Source organism: Elephantulus edwardii, unplaced genomic scaffold (assembly GCF_000299155.1).
Source record: "Elephantulus edwardii isolate Elephantulus edwardi_28Jun2011 unplaced genomic scaffold, EleEdw1.0 scaffold00007, whole genome shotgun sequence".
Classification (NCBI taxonomy): domain Eukaryota; kingdom Metazoa; phylum Chordata; class Mammalia; order Macroscelidea; family Macroscelididae; genus Elephantulus; species Elephantulus edwardii.
The window spans coordinates 4667250-4689650 of record NW_006399757.1 but is presented as its reverse complement, the minus strand read 5'-3'; the positions used below and the strand labels follow the sequence as shown (position 1 = coordinate 4689650).

General features: G+C 36.6%; 1 protein-coding gene across 1 annotated transcript in view; it reads right to left on the bottom strand.

The window, feature by feature from the left end:
• GLCCI1 (glucocorticoid induced transcript 1) overlaps positions 1-22401 on the bottom strand; it is a 149823-nt gene that overhangs the window by 29470 nt on the left and 97952 nt on the right. The window contains exons 5-6 of the mRNA XM_006880375.1: positions 6105-6218; positions 801-953 (exon numbers count right to left, since the gene is read on the bottom strand). Coding sequence (XP_006880437.1) covers positions 801-953; positions 6105-6218 — 267 coding nt within the window. The remainder of the gene's footprint in view (positions 1-800; positions 954-6104; positions 6219-22401) is intronic.

Here is a 22401-nt window from a genome sequence, read left to right as displayed (position 1 = left end):
AAGATATAGCAATTCCACTTCAGATCTAAGAGATCTAAGAGAAATGAAAATGTATGTCCACTCAAAAACTTGTATGTAATTATTCCTACCAGCATTAATTTTAACAGCTAAAGAATGTAAACCACTCAATTTCTCAAAGATGATAAATGGACAAATAAAATGTTGCATAGCTACACAAGTAAGTAGTACTGGACAAAATTAAGGTTTAAATGCTAATACTACAAACGGGATAAACCTTAAAAACTTTATAGCAAATGCAAGAATCCAGCTATAAAAAGCCACTTATTACTGTATGGCTATTTAAATGAAACACCTAACAGTGGCAGTTCTATACAAAGGAACAATGATTGTCTAGCAGGGTTAGAGGGAAATGGTGTGGGTAATAAAGGGTATGTACGGGATATCTTTTTAGAATAATGAAAATATTCTAAAATTGACTGTGGTGATGATTGCACAATTCCATGAATATACTAAAAACAATTTAATTGTATAATTCAAATGCATTAACTGTGCGTTATCTGAATCATATCTGAATTAAAAGATCTTCACACCTAATAATCCACTGCTATCATTGGATTCCAATGCACTGGCAAACCTACAAGAAACAAGAGAATATCCCACAGGATTTTCAACACTACTATCTTTACAGAGGGACACAGCCACATCTTTCTCCCAAAGAGCAGTTGGTGGGTTCAAACCACTGACCTTCTGGTTAGCAGTCTAGCGCTTAGCTACTCTATCAAAAGACACTTGAAACAGTTCATAATACACAAGGGAAAAAGTCTGCAGAAGCCCCTTACCTTAGATACTTCCTCTTTCCCATTATTTTCTTTAATGAATACCTTTTCTAATTCAGGACTTATTCCTTCTACATTGCAGGATACACGTGAAACTGATGATTTTGGCACTGATATGTTTGACAGTGGCATAGGGACCGATCTTGATCCAGTAGCCTAGAAGGTAAAATATAAGATGGTATTCAACCTATTTCTAGTCAAATAAACCTAGAACTAAAGGTGATTGTAAATTTTCGAATAGAAACTTAATGAACAATTAGCTGATATTTCTAATACAATATAAATTTGAATATGTATAAAGAAAGTTAAATTATAAAGAAAGTTAAACAAAAATATGCCACAACCGAAAAACTCCAAAGTCTTTGTCAATTTTGACAATATACATATATCTTATGCTGAATGACTGAAGTTGACATGATTTAAAATGAAGTGAACTGCTTAACATATTAATAATATTGCCACCTAAAATGCCATAATCCTGAAACATGATAATTATCAAGTCTTTTATCTATCACCTAGCAACCTTAGGCACAAATTCATAGCAACCCCGATCAACAACAAATGGAAACTTCACCCTCCCTTGTACCATCCTTACAATCTCCACCATGCTCAGGCCCACTGTTTGCAGTTACTGTATTAATCCATCTTGTAGACAGTAATTTTTTTTCTGAGCCACCGTCTCTCCACCTTTTCCAGCATGGTGCCTTTTTTTCCAAGGAATGAACCCTCCTGACAAGCCCAAAGAATGTGAAACAGTTTCACTGTCCTTGCCTTTTAGGAGCACCCTGTCATACTTCTTTCAAGGCAGACTTGTTTGTTCTTGTGGCAGTCAAATAGGATCTTCATTACTGTCTCCAAAAGTGGCTCCATAGAAGAAAAGATTGGTAATTGCCCTCCTGTGTGATTTACAGCCTCCCAAGAACCCCTGGAAAGTCAGCTATGAGACAGTTCTGACTTGATGGCAATAAGATGATGATGAGAATGATTAATGAGCATCGTTTTTCCACATGAAGTTTGAAAAAAATGAATTTCCAGTAAAAAAAACAACTGTTTTTAAATTTTCACTGGAATACAAACAACTTTCACATGAATTTGAAATAAACTAGATTATTCCCACTAAAGAATGCAGTATGGCTTCCTATTTTTAGTTGTTTGACATACATGGAAGAGTTGGATAATGAATAAGGAAGGCTGATGAGGAATTGATGCCTCTGAAATATGGTGCTAGCACACAGTCAAATCTACCTTGAAGGAAGTATAATCAGGGTGGCTCCTTGGAGGCAAGAATGGTGAAACTTCACCTTAGATCGTCTGAGTATGTTGTCAGAAGGCATCAGTTCTAGAAAAAGATACCATGCTGGGAAAAGTAGAGAGTCAACAAAAGAGAAGTCGATCCTCAACTAAATAGTCTGACACAGTGACCACAACAACGAGCGGTGGAGATCAGGAGGATGGCAAGGCCACACAGAGATTACTGTGAACTGGAGTTTACTACATGACACCTGACAATATCTTCTACTTCATATTTTCAATGAGGTTTTAGTTTGTGTATTTTAAAAATTTATATATAGACATTTCTTTTTAATTTTATTTTCTAGTTTACAATGGATAGTATAGAAAGCTACTTTTTTATGTTCATACTATGTTGCATTATTTCATTAAATTGTAAGTATGCCTCTGTACTTTTATTATTAAGAAAAACCCAGATAGAAGTACAATTAGAATAATACAATGAATCCCTGTATGGAATACCAACCAGCTTTAATAATGCCAATCTCATTTTATCTTTTTTTCTTCTGGTGTTATTCTAGACCTCACATTTCACCTACAAATATTTCATTATGTGCAGATAGATTGCTGTCATTGGGTTGACTGACTCTTGGTGACCTTATATATAACAGAAGGAAAAGTTGTCTTGTTTTGCAATATCCTCATGACCGCCAGCATGTTTAAGTCCATTGTCCACTGCAGTGGCTATTGTACCAATCAACCTCACTGAGGATCTTATCCTCAAGTGATGGATCCCTTAATGATATATCTACAGAAATCTAGTGGCTTTGTGGAAAGGAACTGTGCTGCCAGCTCAAAGGTGAGTGGTTTGAGTGCACCAGCTACTCCATGAAAGAAAGATGGGCAACCTCCTCTCATGCAATTTACAGTTTCTGAAAAGCTACTGGATTTGCAGCTATAAGTTGGTTCCAACATGACAGCACAAGACAATGATGTATCTAAAGTCAGTGAACTGGACAATATGATCCATAAAGTTTTCACGTAATTTTCTTTCGATATCCAGGTCTTTTTTTCTTCAGGTTAGTCTGGAAGCTCCACTGAAACTAAAATGTATGAGATTTGAATCTACTAGCTGCTTCAAGAGTTGAAGAAGGACAATCTCTTCCCATAAAGATTTATAGCTTCAGAAGTCTCACGGAGGACTACTATGACTTGAAGTTGACTCATTTACCATGGGTTTTTTGTTTTGGCTTATTAATACCCAAAGAATCATTGTGTCTCAGTGATTAAAGTGCTTATCTGCTAATCAAAGGTCAGTACTCCAAACATACCAGTTTCTCTGAGGGACAAAAATACGAAAATTTGGATCTACAGAGATTTACTGCCTTGGAGACACAATGGGGCAGTGGTATTCTGAGTCTCAAGTCAATAGCAGTGGGTTTGGTGTTTTTAATTTTAAATAAAAGTTTCGTAGGGTCTCTTTCCAGTCAACTCCTTTTGCTAGTATTTTATGTCTCTAAAATTTTTCCAGTTTTAGAATTTAATATACTGTCTCATACAGTATGTGTAGTCTTTTGCTCTTTACTTTTTTTACTTAGCTTTTGAGATTTAACTATTTTGCTGTCTGTATCAGTATACTGTTCCAAATTCAGATGGATTTTTTTTGGTATTGTGATTATCCTTAAAAAGAATGAACTTTTAGTTATATATATTTACTACTATTTATCTGTCAGTTTTTCATACTGCAGAGACTTGAGTGATGCTGTGATTCTAGAAGCTACTCCACTAGTATTTAAATACCAAATAAAAAAAAAGCCATCCATGGTGAAGAGGTAACTATTGTCCACTGTATAGATCTATCAAATTATATTTCTCCATTTACTATATTTATTTCAAGTCCTATTTTCCCATTCACCACATTTGGTTATTTCCATAAAGATTCTTACAGAAGTCATTGTGTAGGGAAATGCTTTCATTTCTCTTAAATAGATATGTTGTTGTTGTTTATCATTAAGTCAGAATAAACCCATAGCTAACCCTTCAGTAATTGCACAGGAGGAGAATGCTCATCTTTCTTGCACTGAGCAGCTGATGGATTTGAACCACATGCATTCAGGATTGCAGCACAGCTTTTGTAGCAAGAGGCCACCAGAGATTCATAATGAGTGAAAGTTTGGTGTTATTTGGTAAATGTTAGAGATCCTAAGTGATGCCTAAAGTTACCTAAGTAATACTGAAATTCCCTAAACATGTCTCTGAAGAAAGATCTGCTGAACTACTTGTAAAATACCAGTTTTGAGTGGCTGTAGCATTGTGTTCCCACCAGGATTGTGTGACTTCCAGCTGTTCTATATTCTTATCAACATTTAGCACTGTCAGTATTTTAAATAATTCATTCATTTGGTCTAAGTATATAATAATATCATATGCAAACAGTCATGTCAATTATTCTTTTCTTATTGCCCTATGTAATACCTCTAAACTAGTGTCAAATACTATCAGTAATTACAAACCTCTGACACTTGTTCTTTTTTTTTAACTCATGTACATTTTATTTAGTGATTCTCTTTTCCTGTCTTCCGTAACTCTTCTTCTTTTTTTTTTTATATCCATTCATTCATTGTTGCACTTTTCTCCCCCCTCCCAGTTTGCTCTTCTCCTTGAAAAGCAAAAAAAAACCCACAAACCTCCTTCATTGGTATACAATCCCCCCTGCACCCAGCCACCCCCACCCTGAGTATACTCCACTTTGCAACCCTCATTCCAAACTCTTGCTCTTAAAGAGTATTATTTCCAATATTTATTGGAGTTCTGGTAGCCTAGTGATAAGGAGTTGCACTGGTAACCAAAGACCAAAAGGCCAAGCCTCTCTGGCAGTTTGAATCTCTCAACTGCTCCACAGGAAAAAAGAATAGGCAATATCCTCCCATGTACTTTGCAGCCTCTGAAAACCAGCTGGAGGGTCAATTATGAGTTGGTTCTACTGGACAACAATGTATTTGAGTTGAGTGTTTTGTTCTTTAATAGCAATATTTTCAATATTTATTGTCAGGATCTCAGTGATATTAGAAAAGTATCCTTTTATTTTTAGTAAATTTCTTTAAACATGGATAATGAGTTGTATCAAGTGTTACTAAGCAACCAGAAATTCAGCAAATTAAAGCATACCCTTTCTAACTAGATAATGAAAAAGGAAAACACAGTTACTAAGTCAAATATTTCATATACCATGTACTACTAAAATAACCAAAAAAAATCAGTCTTGGAAGACATACAACCAGGAAACATCTTAGATTTAAAGACTGTATAACTTTTTCAAATGCTTTAAATATGTTGATAGGAATGATCAATTGCTAGTTGAGCAACCAATTGGTAGTGAGCAACCAAAAAGCAAGGGAAGTTCTCGATAAGGTATTAACACAATAATAAGTAACAATAGATTCAAATACATCAACAATTATGAAGCTGTTGCAGTGCTGAATGATGTTAAGTTTTGTTATATATAAAGTTACCAGGAGTCAATGACAACTGACCCAACAGCAACTAAATAAAGGCTGGCTCATCACAACATCTATTTTGCTACAAAGCTTGGGTTACTTTTGCTATTCCACTATATTTGATTTGTTAAGATTTCTATTAACAATCAAAGGCAAATTTGTCTAGAGCAGCACATCCCAAATTTTGTTTCATAGACTAATTTGTACGTGATGTTAGGGGGGAAATCCTCTTTATTCCACATATGTCTAATTTTTTCATATATAGCCAAAGAGTAACAGGGACTGATTAAGGAACTGTTAAAAGGTTAAATGAGCTGCTCAGTAAAAGGATGAGTTGGGATTTCAGACCAGGTCACATCTTTAAGACTGATATATTTTGATATCTTTGTTGCTAAGGAAGAAAGTTAAGTAAGCACATGATTCAAAACAAAACCTTTTATAAGAAACAGCAGTTATTTATTAGGGCTAAGCATTAACATTACGAAATTATTATTATTATTAATGTTAATAATAATAATGTATCCTTTCTTACATGAGGAATTAAAAGTCATTATCCAAACCTGGAGAAAAGTTAGCCTACCTGAGTGTGACTGATTGCTATATGGTTGCCATGGAGAGGTGACTGTCGATCTTTCTCCTTATTGTGACGGCTACTCTGCTTACTGCGTTGGAGCTGCTGTCTCAGTTTGGCAATCTACTTGGCAGATAGAAGAGAAAGCAAGAATAGAACAAAGGTGAATATCAATTTTAACAGTTATTTTTTATATTTTGATTACTTATATGCACATACATTTTCTCAAATCATTGAAGAAATGTTTTACCACTATGATTCGTTTTCCCAATTTTATGTGATTAGGAATATTGAAAGCGAGAAAGAAAAACATTCCTCAAAAGCCTTGCTGCTATAATTTGAGTATAAATATGTAGACTAAATATTTTTAAATGATTTCAGATTTTACCTTTGTAACATCAGAAATAGTACCCTTTTAAGAAATATTTGTAAGGTGAAGGACTACTATGTCCCACACTTTTATATTAAAGACAAACATGATTTCTTAATATAGGGACCAAAAATAGTTTCTAAGATTTTATCATATATATATATGACAAAATATATACTGATATGATTTATAAATTTCTAATCACTTTAATATTCCAAATCCACAGTGGTAAAAGGAAGTTAGTATTAATAACTTATTAGTAGTTATTAATTTACTATTATTAGTTAGTTATACAATTTTATAAATCATATAAATGTCAGTATATTCTCTCCTAAGTGGATGAAGGGTCATGCTTTGAAGCTTAAAAGAGAAGTGATTACTACAATATGCCTTGTTGTTGTTATGTGCCACAGAGTCACCTGCAATTCATAGTGACCCAATGTACATCAATTCTGAACCTTACCCTATCCTGAGCCAATCTCATCATCTTCAACAGACCAAATCACACTTCTCTAGTCACTGAATCAATTAATCTCATGCAGGGTCTTCTCTCCTGCACTGCCCTCCATCCTTCCAAGTATGATGTCCTTCCCTGAGGACTGGTCCCTCCTGGCCACGTGCCCAAAGTATGTGAGACAGAGCTTCAAATCCTAGCCTCCAAGGATAAACTGGATTTTACCCTCTGCAAGAGAGACTTATTTGCTTTTTTGGTGGCCTATGGTATGTTCAAGACTCTTCTCCAGCACCACTACTCAAAGGCATTGATTCTTCTTCTGTCATCTTTAGTCACTGTCTAGCTCTCTGATGCATAGCAAGTAACTGTGAAGCCCATGGACTGGATTAGATACACCTTCATCTTTAGACTGACATAGCTGCCTCTCAGTACTCTGCAGAGGTCACTTGACAGCACATTTTCCCACTGCTTTCCTGACTGCTGGTGTCAAGAGTTGACTGTAGAGCTGAGCAAGCTGTAATTGTTAACAGTCTCAATCTCTTCTCCATCTGTCATGGTGCTGAAAACTGGCCCTGTGGTGAGACTCTTTGTCTTCTTGAAGTTGAGCTTCAATCCGTATTGAAGACAACAGTCCTTGACCTTCTGCAGAAAGTGCTTCAGGTCCTCCTCAGTTTCAGCAAACAAAGTTGTGTCATCTTCATAACATAGGTCAGTCTTCCCCCAATCCTGATGCCACATTCTTCCTCATTAAGTCCAGCTTCCTGAATGATCTGTTCTGCACATAGATTGAAAAGGTATGGAACCAGGATGCATCTCTGATGCACTCTGTTCTTGATTTTGGTCCATGCAGTGTTTTCTTTCTCTGTTCTGAGGACTGCTTCCTGGTCTGAGTATAGGTTTCATATGAGCACAATCAAGTGTTCTGGGATTCCCATTCTCCTTAAGGGTAGCTACAATTTGTTGTGATCTACACAGTCAAATGCTTCTTCATGGTCATGAAACGCAGATAGACTTTCTTCTGGTACTCTTTGCTTTCTGCCAAGATCCATCTGACTTTGGTGATAACGTCTCTAGTGCCACAACCTCTTCTAAACCCAGCTTGTTTTTCTGGTACTCTTTGCTTTCTGCCAAGATCCATCTGACTTTGGTGATAATGTCTCTAGTGCCACAACCTCTTCTAAACCCAGCTTGTATTTCTGGTAGTTGTCTGTCAATGTACTGTTACAGATTGTTTTTGGACAATCTTTAGCAGGATTCCTAAGTTATTATTTGACTTTTCTCTTAACATCATTTTCTTCTACAGAATATTAATTTTCAGGAGAAAGAAATCAAAATTAGTAAGTTATCATTATATTATTCCTATGATCAACAATAATTCAAATTATAAAAGTAATTTAATTAAAACAGAGGGTTTTTAAGTTTAAGATGTTTCAGTGGTTGTTCGAAACTGGCAAAAGCTTGCATTAAGAGTCTATATATGTAGACATTAATCAAGGCTACTTATCTGTAAAAACCAATCCTTGAGAAACAAAACAAAACTACTACCTTAAAATTGTTCAATCTGATACTATTTGAAAGGCTTCTGAGATACAAAAATACACTAGAAAACTTTTTTGTTCCAAGCCAGTTTAACAAACTCCCAAAATAAAAAAAAAACAAACAACCCAAACATTTATAATATGTAACACACTTTACTTTGCTTAGAATATCAATTTAAATAATTCAACCTAAGGATTTTTTTTTTCAACACCGTTCATCTTTGTTTCACAATTCAATAGAGATATTAAGGTATAAACAAGATTCACCTCCCTAAAAAAAATGTAAAATGGCAGTAAAATGAATATCCTTTAAGTCCTTCTCTTCTCGAGAAAGAGGTAGTTCCTGTGTTATTTACACTTCTAGTGGCATAGTCCACAACAACCTGTGTTGCTGCTAATCCAAAGACTTTGTGTCCTTGGTGGTTCAAATTCACCAGTCGTACTGAGTGGATGATCTTCTCCCAGTAAGATTTGTAGTCTTGGGAATCAGATGAAGGGTGCCATGAGTTGGAATCAATGAGCTTAGTCATGAAGGTAGGCCTACAAAATATCATGGCAACTCTTAGGTATTCTGGCCTTTCACATTTTGTATTTGGGGTTTCTCTTTGACGCTAAAGAGTTATGTCTGTCTGAAATCACTTCTTTCCAACCTCAGTACTACTGAAGAGTAAACACAAAGTTGTCTCTGGAAAGAAAGGGTAGATAGAAGTGGCACTCTTTTGCAAATATACCCTTACCCTTCTCACTTCATTTAAATCTCTGAACATCTATCTGCCCAAGACAGTCTCTCTAAGCCTACATTCCATCACTTCAAGCAGAAAAAAGCATTAGTTGTCACAAATACTGAACAGAATCTTCCTTTGCTTTGCTTTCCTTTCCTTTCCAAAAGGAAACCCAATGCTTTGGGGAAAGTAAGTGTCTGTTCAAGATGGTAGTATAGTTTAGTAACAGATAAGGGGAATAACTGAACAACAAGATGAACAGAATTAATGTCACTGAATTGTGTACATGAAAACTGTTAAAATGTCCAATGTATTATTACATATAATTCTCACAATATAATAAAAAGGATTATGAATGTTCATCTTTCAACCACAGTAAAGCTTACTGTGTATTTTTAAACACTCATCAGCAACTTTGTGACGTTAAAAAAAAAAAGATGTTGCACACCCATGTTCATCATGGCTTTGTTCACAACAGCAAAGAGTTGTAAACAACCCAAGTGCCCATCAACAAAGAGAAGATGTGGTATATTCACACAATGGAATACTATGCTGTATTGGAAAACAAGGAACTCAAGACATACAAAATGGGTGATGCTGGAGGACATTAGGCTGAGTGAAATATCTCAGTCACAAAAGGACAAATACTGCTTAGTGCCACTGTTGTAAAATGGGACTGACATTGGGGTTGGGGCGAGACTGAAAAAGATGGGATAAATTATGTATACTACATTGAAACAGAGGAGGGAGAGAACTATTTAAAAGGGATATATGATTAGTTATTATTGTCATGACAGGAGTCCAGAACAAAGGTTGCATAGTGGAGTGGACTTGGTGGGAGGTACTGTGTAACAATGAAATAATCTTTTTTTTTAAACTTTTCAAAGAGAAGAGCGAACTGGGTGAGCAGAGAGAAAATTGCAACAATGAATGAATGGAAATCTAAAGTCTTCGTAAACTTTCATTAAAATTGATAATTAAAAAAAGAAAAAAATGATGTGTGACATAAGCCAATCTCAAAAAATGACAATTATGGTCTAAGACCATTATTATAGAAAGTTAAAGAAAGGTGTACAGACAGACAAAAACAATCTTGGAGAGATAACAGGGAAAGAAGGTAGAAGGGAGTAAAAATAAATAAATAGGTATATTTTAATGAAAAATAAATTAATTACATTAACCAGTGGCAATTAAATTTCATAAAATGTACACAGATGAGTGCGTGAAAAAAGTCAAATTTATAAACTTTCAGGCAAAATAACAAAACAAACCGCTCTCAAAATACAGAAAAGAAAAAAAGTAGAAAGGAAAAAAGAACCTTCTTGAAACTGGAATGGGTTCTAGTCACTGAATTCCAAGTGACCTTCAATGTTAAGGGGTAAGTGACCCTAAGACTTAAAGGAGAAAAAAAAATAACTGTAGAGGCAAGAAATAAGCCTCACAAATAAAAGACTAAAACATTTATGGAATTAGATTTAGAAAAATTAAGGCTGGTTCCACTTACATTTTTACTGTAGTTCTTTGGAAATCTGTAATACTGCCTTGTTTATTTGCTATTTTTATACTGTTTGCCCACTACTGTCAGCATTAAAAAAAAATTCTTAAGCTCAAACGAAGAAGTTCTTGCCTCAGTAACTGAAGGGAAATATTTCTCAGAAATGAATTCCATTTCACAGTAGGCTAGAAAAATGAGAAATCTTAACTTAGGAGTAGAACTGGGAAGTGAAGTAAGAACCTGGCATTTTAAGAAGGAAAGAGAGGGAGAGCAAGAATAGAAATGAGAAGATGACAAGTGTGGAAGTCTAAACAAAGAGATTCTATGGGTTATTACTAACAAGAGATCCGGATTCCTTTGTTAATCTTTTATATCTACAGAAACCTTTGCACCAAGATACAAGTGCCAGCTGTACAGGCAACACCAGTAATTCTTATTTCTGATATTAGGACAAGATGGGAGGTAATTACCAAGATGGGAGCTTGCTATATATCAAGACAGAATCCTGAATAGCACTTTCATAGAAATAAGGCTACAAAGAGTACTTAAAACTCCCAGCACCAATAAGAACCCTTGTCTCCAAGGGCTAGGGGCTCTGCCACGCCGTTGCTTTGTCCGGGTGTGTGTAGAGGCCCTGCTCGAGAGCTTGTAATAAAATCCCTCATGTTCTTGCATCAAAACAAAACAAAAACCAAACTTTTCCATTATTGCTTGTGAGTGTCAAAGAACCCTGATTCCACATAATAATGTCACAGTGGAAAATATATATTGACTCTCACACACCCAAATCCTAACCAAATGTAACCTACTCAAGTTGAGGTCTTCTCCAACTTAACATCTTTTTGAAAGAAGAAAGCACAGTGAATAAATAAGTATGAATAATTTCTATTTGGAGCTCTGGTGGCCTAGTGGTAAGACACTGCACTGCAAACCTGAAGGCAAGCAGTTCAAATCCACCAGCTTCTCTGTGGGAGAAGGATGGAAAATTTCCTCCTGAATGACTAACTCCCTCTGAAAACCCCTTGGAGAGTCAGCTGTGAGTTGGTTCGGACTAGAGAGTACACAACAATAATAATAATATGTATTCAGAAGTTAAATGAACATTTAAAGATGTGGTCCCATATCTGACTTTATAATTTGAGTACTAAATAAACATGCATAAAGGCATTAGTTTAAGAGGATATGTAAGGACAAAAATCTAGGCCAGACCAAGATCTTCTTAACAAGCTTTTCAGTCTTGGCACAACACTGTGGCTGCAGGGAGCTGCTTATCTTATCCACAGGCTCTGTTCCTTTCAAAAAAATCCTAAATTAGTCAGGCTGCACCCATTCAAAGATGCTCTCTCAATAGGCTTGTATCCATGTAGAACTTGGTGTATATAAGCTAGACCTCAAACAATGCATGATTTTTTTTTTACATTTTCCAAACAAAGCATAGATATTTTAAGAGGCGAAAAGATAATACACACACACACACACACACTGCTATGGGAAAGATATTCACAATGCACAAACTTAATAAAGACTCTATACTGGAATATGTATACAGAATATATGTAATTCTAGTATGTTGTTGTTCCTGTTGTTACGTGCCCGTCAAGTTGCTTGTGACTCATAGTGACCCTATGTACAACAGCCTTATACCCTGCTCTAATTTGTGCCAATCTGCCTCTAACACACATACACCCATTATCCCAGTCAATGAATTGATCCATCTCATCAAGTGCCTTCCACCCTCCCAAACATGATGTTCCTCTCCTCCAAGGACCAGAAGACTGATCCCTCCTTGTAACATGTCCAAAGTATGTCAGACAAAGCTTCAGAATCCTTGCCTCCAAGGAGCAGCCTGGTTTCACTTCTCCAGAATTAACCTGTTTGTTCTCCTAGCAGTCCATGGTATATTCAACACTCCTCTCCAGCACCACAGCTCAAAGGAATCAATCCTCTCCATTGTCCAGCTCTCTGATGCATAACAAGTAACTGTGAAGATTATGACTTGGATCAGATGCACTTTAGGCTCCAGATCGACATCATTGCTCTTCAGTACTCTAGAGATGTCCCTGACAGCTGACTTTCCCAATGCAATTCATCTCTTGATTTCCTGGCTGCTGGTACCAAGAGTGTTGATTGTGGAGCCAACTATACTAAAACTGTTGACAATCTCAATCTCTTCCCCATCCATAAAGATGGTGCCAATTGGCTCAGTGGTGAGAATCTTTGTTTCTTGATGTTGAGTTTCAATTCATATTGAAGGCTGTAGTCCTTGATCTTCTGTAGCAAGTGCTTCAGATCTACCTCATTTTCATCAAGCAGGGCTGTGTCATCTGCATAATGCAGGTTATTGATGAATCTTCCTCCAGTTCTGATGCCACATTCCTCCTCATATAGCCCAGCATCCTGGATGGTCTGCATATAAATTGTAAAGGTATGAAGACAGAATACATCCCTAGCAGACATTCTTTCCGATTGAACCATGCAGTGTCTCCTTGCTCTGTTCTGATGACTGCCTCTTTGTTCAAGTATAGGTTTCACATAAACACAATCAAATGTTCTGGGATTCCCATTCTTCTCAGAGTCAGCCAGTCTGTTGTCATCCACACTGTCAAAAGCCTTTGCATCATCAGCCCCCCCAAAAAAACCCCCACCAAACCTTTCCACACAATAAAACCCCAAACAACCTTTTGCAAATGTTTACATATTGGAAAAAGGACTTGAACAGGAACTAAGCAGAAAACAATATTTAAACAAGCAGAAACATTAAGAAAAGGTATTCCCTTTATAATTTTTGCCCAATACATACATTAAAGATTTTTTCCAATAATACATACATTAACAACCAGCAACTAGCTAAACCTGAAAGGAAACATCAAAAGCAGAAAAAGATATGAAACATATGACATGCCCACACATTCCTAAGAGGGTACAAAAATTAATCTCCTTTTTCCCCCATGCAGTGGTACAATAGATTATAGAATACTGTCCTTCCAGCCATGTTGTAGTTGTTATGGGATAGGGTCAAGTACGACTCATAGTTACCCTACGAACAACAGCTCTGAACTTTACCCTCTCCTGAGACACCTTCATGTTCTCTGATAAATCTGAGCCAATTCCCATAATCGCTGTCAATCTATCTCATCCAGGGCTCTCCTCGCTTGTCCTGACCTTTTAACCTTCTAAGTATGTTCTTCTCCTAGGACTGTGCCCAAAGTATGTGACATGGAGTTTTAAGATCCTTGTCTCCAAGGAGCAACCTGTTTTCATCCTCTCCAGGAGAGACCTATTTGTACTCTAGGCAGTCTATGGTTTGTTCAATACTCTTCTACAGCATCAGAACTCAAAAGGCATTGATTGCTCTTCTGTCATCTTCAGTTGTTCATCTCTTAGATGCACAGCACACAATTGTGAAGACCATGACTTGAATCAGGCACAACTTAGTCTTTAGACTGACATATCATTGTTCTTTAGCACTCTGGAGAGATCTTTGATGGCAAATTTTCCCAATTCAACTTGTCTTTTGATATGTTTCCTGACTGCTGGTGCCAATGGTGGTGACTGTGGATCTGAGCAAGGTGAAACTGTTAACAACTTCAATCTTTTCTCCATTTATCATGATGTTACCTATTGGCCTGGTACTAAGAATTTTTGCTTTCTGGATTTTGAGATTCATAGCCTTATGTTGAGAGTCTAGTCATAGCTTTCCATTGTGTGATTAATATCTCATTCTGGACCGAGTTATTGATTATGTTAAGTAGATAAGACTAGGGTGAGACGTATCTTAAAGCCCTACCCTACTAGAACATATGTCTCAAGTCATAATCCTTAGTTCTCTTTGATGTGGTGTTTTACACCCCTGAGACTGAATCCTTTTCACTTTGGACACTGCCATCTAACCTGATCTACCTACTCTTACAAACAAGAGCTGACAGCCTCAGCCTGCAGGCCTCTGGAGTCTGTCATTGCCCACACTCTGCAACTATGTGCATGCTGCCTATACTATCTACAATAGCATGAGCCATTTCTCTGACCAGTTATGAGTTTTTGTGAGACTTGCCAGCAAATTACAGAACTCAGACATAGAAAATGAGAAGGGTGAGGGAAGGAGGGAAAATTTATGTTAAAGATGATGAGTGGTACACCACCTTGGAAAAGTTGGGCATTTGGGACCTTCTTCATCTTCTCCTTACAGGATACTAATCTTTTAAAAGAAGTTATTTGTGTACCTACCCATACTATACTATTATCAAGTCAATTCCAACTCACAGTGACACTCCATGGTGTGTCCCAGGCTCTAATGTTTAATGGGTGCAGACTTCTCAGTTTTCTCTGGTGAAGTGGCTGGTGGAATTGAATCACTGACCTTTCTGCTATCAGCTCAAATTCTACCCAACCACAGTAGGTTTACATATATAAATTTTGGGGGAGGAGAACTTACAGTTGTTGTTGTTGCTGTTGTTAAGTGCCGTGGTGTCAAGTACGACTCATAGTAACCCATGAACCAAAGATCTTAACCCTGTTCTATCACTATTGTTGTTTCTCCAGTGTTCACAGGGTTTTCAAAGACCTGTTATTTTAAAAGAGGATGCCAATCTTGCTTCCAAGCCTGTCCTAATCTGGGAACTCTACCAAATCCTGTCCACCAAGGGTAACTATTATAGCATTTGTTATACCAGTGGCACTGCTTTCAGTGTCACAGCAAACCCAAGTTATCTCAGTACAGCAAATTGACAGACAAGTGCAGTACCACTTAGAAATGTTATCAAAAAATACAATCAACATTAAATACAAAGCACTGCCCACCAGGTCCTGACTGGCTTAAACAAGAGGTTTCCAATCCACTTCTGACTGTTAACTAAATCCAGATGACCAATCAGCTTACACTTGATCATTAACAAAATGAAAAACAAAAGGGTTTACACCTCACTTTCAATTTAATCAAAACAACCTACCCTCCAGAATCCGACTGCTTCACACAGGAGCCTCCAAACTGGAGACTTAGCCAGGGTCTGACGAACTTTTAAATCTAAAGGCTCACCCACAAGGTCCTAATTGATTTAAACAAGAGGCTTCCAGCCCACAGCTGATTGTTAACTAAATCCAGAAAACCAATCAGCTTATACTTGACAGTTGACAAAATGAAAAAAAATGACCAGTTTACATCCCACTTTCAATGTAATCAAAACAACCTACTCTCCAGAATCCATCTGCTCCACACAGGACACAGTTGAAGGGTGTGAAACGATGACATGGCTTACAAAGCAAGTAGTTTTAGTTACTCCACTCACTCACTCACTGTCATCAAGTCAGTCCCTACTCAGTTTCCTTCCACTGGGTTGCCAAGGTGGTAAATTATAATAGGAAAAGACCATCTTTCTGTGTTGGAGTTGGAGGAAGAATGCCACAGTTCCCTGCCCACTCCAGCCTGTGGAGTGCCTGTGCCTGGAGAAGGCCCAACAATATCTTGATAAGGCCTGACAAGAGATCCTGATAAGGCCCTGGGCCTGATCACATCTTGACAGGACCTCTGCCCCCAACTTCCTGAGCAAACTACTATCCCCTCTAAATCTCCTTTACAGCCCCTAGAAAAAGAAACGGTTTCTGTCTTCCTGCACACCATTCTGATCCTCTGCATGTGATCAATCACCAGGCATCCCTCTCAGGTATACTTAATAAAGGCATGTTCGTTAGTTACACGGCATAATCTGCTTCTTCTCTCTCTTAGCTCTCTCTCTAACAGGAGTCATTGATAGGTTTGAACCTTTGGGTTAGCAATCAGTGTGACTAGCTACAAACTAAACTATCAGATGAAAAGAAATGACATACCCAATGCTATGATTAGCTTCTAAGGCAATGAACAGGAAATAGTGCTGCGCTAGTTAAGTCAAGAGAGCTGGGGGCTATGCCTGGTAAGGTATAACTATGATATCTACTTCTGTTATTATATTTCTAAACATTAACTAAGATATTAGAACACATCCTCTTGAGTAATGAAGCACTTCTCCAATAGAAATTAACCTTTTGCCAAAGGAAGACAATAGTCTGACATTTGAAAATGTTGATACTGAAAATGTTGATAAATTCTGATTGACAACATAACTTTAAAAATAACTACTCAAGAATAACCAGTGTATGATCATAAGGTTTGTCAGATGAACATACCAGCTCTTCCGTGAGACAAAAGATGAGACAGTCCATTCAATAAAGCGTTACATTCTTGGAAATGCTATGGGCAGTTCAGCTGTGTCTAACTGGGTTGATAGGAATCAGATGAAACATTATGGCAGGGGATTTTGGGGTAATGAAGACTGTGGTATCAGTGGTTCTATGATAGAATCCTGTCTTCCATATATGGCAGATTCAAGTTTGATCCAGGGCCAATATACCCATGTACAGCCACTATCCTTTTGTCAGTAGATGCTTTTGTGCTATGATGTTAAATAGGTTTAACAGGGATTACAGACTAACACAAGAAACAAAGAAGGGCCTAATGATCTACTTACTTTCAAATCAGTCAATGAAAATGTTATGAATCACAGTGGTCCAATCCACAAACAAAATTCCAGAGTCTGCTCTATGTCATCATCTTATACTGATTTAAGAACACATTAATAAATCAGATAAATAAATCTTAGAGAAAGTGAAGGTAGGTTTAGTGTGTTGTGTTTTTTCTTTTTAAGGTAGACATAGTTCTTTTTTGGAAAATTTTCACATGAATTGAACTAAGATATATTTTCATTAAATAGTAATTGAGAAGTCATGAATATCATCACACTGTGATTCCCTGATATAGGCAAAAGAAAATACATCACAAACTTTAGTGCTTACAAAGTATTTCAAAAGACATTTTCTAGTCTAGTTAAAAAGCAAAGTTTATAATTTAGTACTATTCTAAAGAATTTGAAATGCAACACTGAAAACAAAATTTAAAACTTCATTTTCTCTTCCATAAATAGGAACAATCTTGTTTTCCTGATTTTCTTTAATGTGCAAACAGGCTAAAATTCAATTAAATAATCACTATTCATTTAAACTCCTGCTATTAATAAACATAGTCATATGCATACACAGATGAAGACAGGCAAAGAGCACAAACATGTAGTAGCACAGCACATATGTAGTAGAAGTCACTGTATGTACAGAAATTCCTGCTCAAATGCAGACTCAAAGACATTGACCTAATGCAGGTACCAATACACAGAGATTTGCTTACACAGAAAGAGCTGACCTTTTATGCATAAATTAAGTTTAATAAAGAAAATGGCATATTTTCCATACCATACTAACATTTAAAGAGCACTTGGTTCAAAACCCTATTTGAATTCATACATTTATCATATCCATTTTACAGATGATGAAAATTTCTCAAAAAATGAAGTACCTTGCTCAAGGTATGATAACTAATGAATGGCAAGCTTATCTTAAAAAAAACGAATAAAAAAAAATAGATTTAATTCAATTTGTAATCTCTTCTACTAAATACTAGTTTTGCTTGGGTAACATCATATTCACACTCAACTGCAAATAACTACAAGTCACTATGTGTTGGTTCACAATCTCAACCATTTTGCAAAGTAACTTCCTCTCTTAATGGTGGAGATGTTGCAATATGTGAAAGTGAAATAAAGATGAACAAAAATTTGATGAAGCAATTAACTTCATCATATTAATCTACTAAACTACTGAAAGGTTCTATTTTTTGAAAAGCAGACAATAGGCGTTTAGAAATTGTTCCTCTTGGATCTGACATCCTAAAGATTAAAGTACATTTACATTTAAATTTAATATGGATTTATAGATTGTATTACTTAAAAATATGTATTTTGTTTTATCATTAAATTTAAAGTCTAGAAATTTATTCCAAAAAGATAATTACAATTCTCACATTATAACATTTTATTGTTTTTATTATAATATACTGTAGAGTCAACTCGCAGTAAGCTATATGACAAGAGAATGCTCATATTTTTCCTGTGGAGCAGCTGGTGGATTTGAACAGGGTTTGCAGTGTTACCAGTAAGCCACCTGAGGTTCCTTAGAGGTATCTTTCAGGTACAGTGGTAAGAAACTGCACTACAATATCAAATGCATGTGGTTCAAACGCACAAGCCACTCCGTGTGAGGAGGATGGGCAGTCTCCACCTGTGTGATTAACTGCCTCTGAAAACCCACTGGAAGGTCAGCTATGGGTTCTGTTCTAACTCAATGGTACACAACAAAAAATAATAATAAAAATAAATGAAGACCATTTTAACATACAAAAGTAACTTGTTCTGGCAGAAGGAATACTTTCAGCAAAAATCCAATAATATAATCAGAAAGAGTATTTTTTTAAAAACCCAAAACAATAAGATCAAGTAATAACTGATTTCTAAATTTAGTAAATACTCTAAAATCTCCAATATCTCTCATATGTCAGTGTATTAATAACTAATTACTATTCACACTGTCACCTGTAACTTATTTCACCAACTGTCCATGTACATTTGTAAAAACCTCACTCATCCTTTAAAAGCCAACTCAATATCACCTTCATGAAGCATTCTCGTTTGCCAAGTGTTGCAAAAGATTTAATGGCAGTGATTAATTCAGTCGTGGTGGCAATAGGGACTTTGTCTCTTAACTAGAAAAATCAGAAGTTCAAACCTGAAAGCTGTTCTGCCAGAAAAAGATTTGGCAATCTGCTTCTCTAAAGATTTCTAGTCTTGGAAACAATTAGGTCCTTCTACACGGTCCTTCAGGGTCAATTTAAGTCAGAATCAACTTGATGGCAATATATATTGGTTCTATTTTAGTGTGATATGAGTGAATGTTTACAAGAAAAATTGGGTTTCATGGTATTGATGTTTAACACACTACATGTACTCCTGAGTTACTCATCATTCCAAAATGAATGACTCTAATATATTCCGTTTGAGAAAAAGTAACAAGCTCAAAATTAATTTCAAAATAGTTGTCTTTTATTTTTATTCAGCCAGTCCCCAGACTATGGTAGCATTAGAACTTGTGAAAATGCCTTTTATATTCATTGCTTTAGCCTGCTCTAGAGGTGTGGTCTCCAGCTGCCTCAACTACAAACAACCTATGATTCACTTGTGATTGGTGTATTCTACATTAACAACAATTGTGGAGTCATAAGAAGGAGAGCTGTCCAGACTGTGGAAAGATTGTGGCAAGGCATGGAATCCTGGAAATGAAACCAGAAATGCTGAAGTGGGACTGCTATGAGACAAGGCTTACTGGATAATTGAGGAAACCAGAGGTTTACCTGTGCTGCTGGACAGAAACTGGATTTACACTGTGTGATCTCTTTTACATTCCCTGCCACACTCCAACATGTTTCCTTGGTAAACTTTACAACTTTTGCAACAAATATTGGACCCTGTGATTAGTAGAAGGAGGAGGATGAGCAGCCTTGTAAAGCCATGTCTTACCACAAGACTGCTTTTATACACTGGATATTACTGATGGTGACAGTTCCCCTTTACGAAACTGGTAGAAGTCAGACTTGGCCTTCCACAGGCTGTCACTGCTCCTTTTACAGTTATCGAAGTACAGTTTACACACAACCTATTATTATGAACTCTTATAATACCTACTTAAAAATCTGAGGCATATAAATGAATTACAACAAACTGTGGTTAACCTTGAGGAGAATGGGAATCCCAGAACACTTTATTGTGCTATGCAAAACCTATACTTGGACCAGGGAAGCAGTCTTCAGAACAAAGCAAGGACATACTGCATGGTTCAAAATCAGAAAAGGAGTACATCAGGGATGCATCCTGTCTCCATATCTTTTCAGTCTATATGCAGAACACATCATTCAGGAAGCTGGTTGGAGGAAGACTCATCAACAATCTAGATTATGTAGATGACACAACCTTGCTTGCTAAAACTGAGGAGGACCTGTAGTGCTTGCTGCAGAAGGTCAAAAACTGCAGTCTTCAATACATATTGAAGCTCAACATCAAGACGACAAAGATTCTCACTACTAGGTCAAATAGCAGCATCATGATAGATGGAAAAGAGATTGAGGTTGTTAACAATTACAACTTGCTCAGTTCCACAATCAACACTCTTGGCACCAGCAGTTAGGAAATCAAAAGAAGAAATGCACTGGGAAAATCTACTGTTAGGGATCCCTCCAGAGACAAGAAAAGCTATGATGTCTAGAGACTAAGGTGCACCTGATCCAGGCCATACCCTTCACAATTACTTGCTATGCATCAGAGAGCTGGACAATGACTAAAATGACAGAAGAAGAATTGATGCCTTCCAGTTGTGACGGTAGAGAAAAGTTTTACATGGACCACCGAAAGAACAAGTAGGTCTGTCTTGGAGAGGGTGAAACCAAGTTTTTCCTTGGGCTAGGATTTTTAAGTTCTGTCTCATAAATTTTGGGCATGAGGCCAGGAGGGACCAGTCATTGGATAAGGACATCATACTCGGAAGGATGGAGGGACAGCCCAGGAGAGGAAGACCTTGGATGAGAAGAATTAATACAGTGACTGGGAGGGACAATGTGGGTGGGTGTGTCAGAATCAGAGAGATTGGCTCAAGACAGGGCAGGTTTCAGAGCTGTCGTGTTGAGGTGATTCAACAGCCTATAAGGGAGCTTGGGAGGGTGCGGGGGGGGGGATTGTATTACCAATGAAGGAGTTTTGCTTTAAATGAAGAGCGAACTGGGGTTGGGGCCTGGGGGGGGGGGAAGTGCAACAATGACTGAATGGAAATCCACAATCTCTGTAAATGTTCATTGAAATTAATAATAATAATAAAAATAATAAAAAGAAAGTTAAAAAAACAGTAACAAGTGACTATTAATAACAAATGGGCATTACTATGAAATATACACCAAAACATTTAATTATCATGATATCTTACATTAGAGATACTAAATTTGGAAAATGTCTGTGTAGTTTTTCCTACATATGTGTAGAAAGGTGCAATATACAAAGATCATCATTTGACTAAATGGCATGAAACAGGAATTCTACTTAACTGTTCAGATATATGTGTGTATATATATATGCTATATATCAACTTAAGAATAGAATCCATTTGTAACCTGGAGACTTCCGAGTGTCAAAATAGGACATTTACTATGACATAAATGTAGTCAATGCTACATTCCAAAAATGTTGGCAAGAAAAAAACCTTTAAAACAGAAAGACTGATAACTCAATTATATAAATGGCAAAAAAATGCAAATAATTTTCATAGAGGGAGACATTGGATGTCCAACAAACATATGAAGAAATGTTCAACAGCACTAGCAGTAAGAGAGGTGCAAATAAAAACCACAATGAAATACAATCTCAAGCCAATAGCAGGGGCAAGGTTTAACAGGACAGCAAGCAATAAATGTTGGAGAGGACATGGAGAGATTAAAACTCTCATACTTTGTTGGTGGAACTGTAAAATGGTATAACCATTCTGGAAAGCACTTTGTCATATCTTCAAAAAGTTGAACATATAAATTCCATATTCCACATGATCCAGCTATTCCAATGCTGGATTATACTCCAAGGAAAATAACAAAACCAAGACACAAATTATATTTGTACTGATGTTCATAGCTGTGGTATTGACAATAGTAAAAACATGGAAATAGCCAAATGTCTCTCAATAAATGAATGGATTGAGAAATTATGATGCATTTGCACAATGGAATACTATGCAACAGTTAGGAGCAATGATTTAGAAAAATACTACATATAAATACATTTA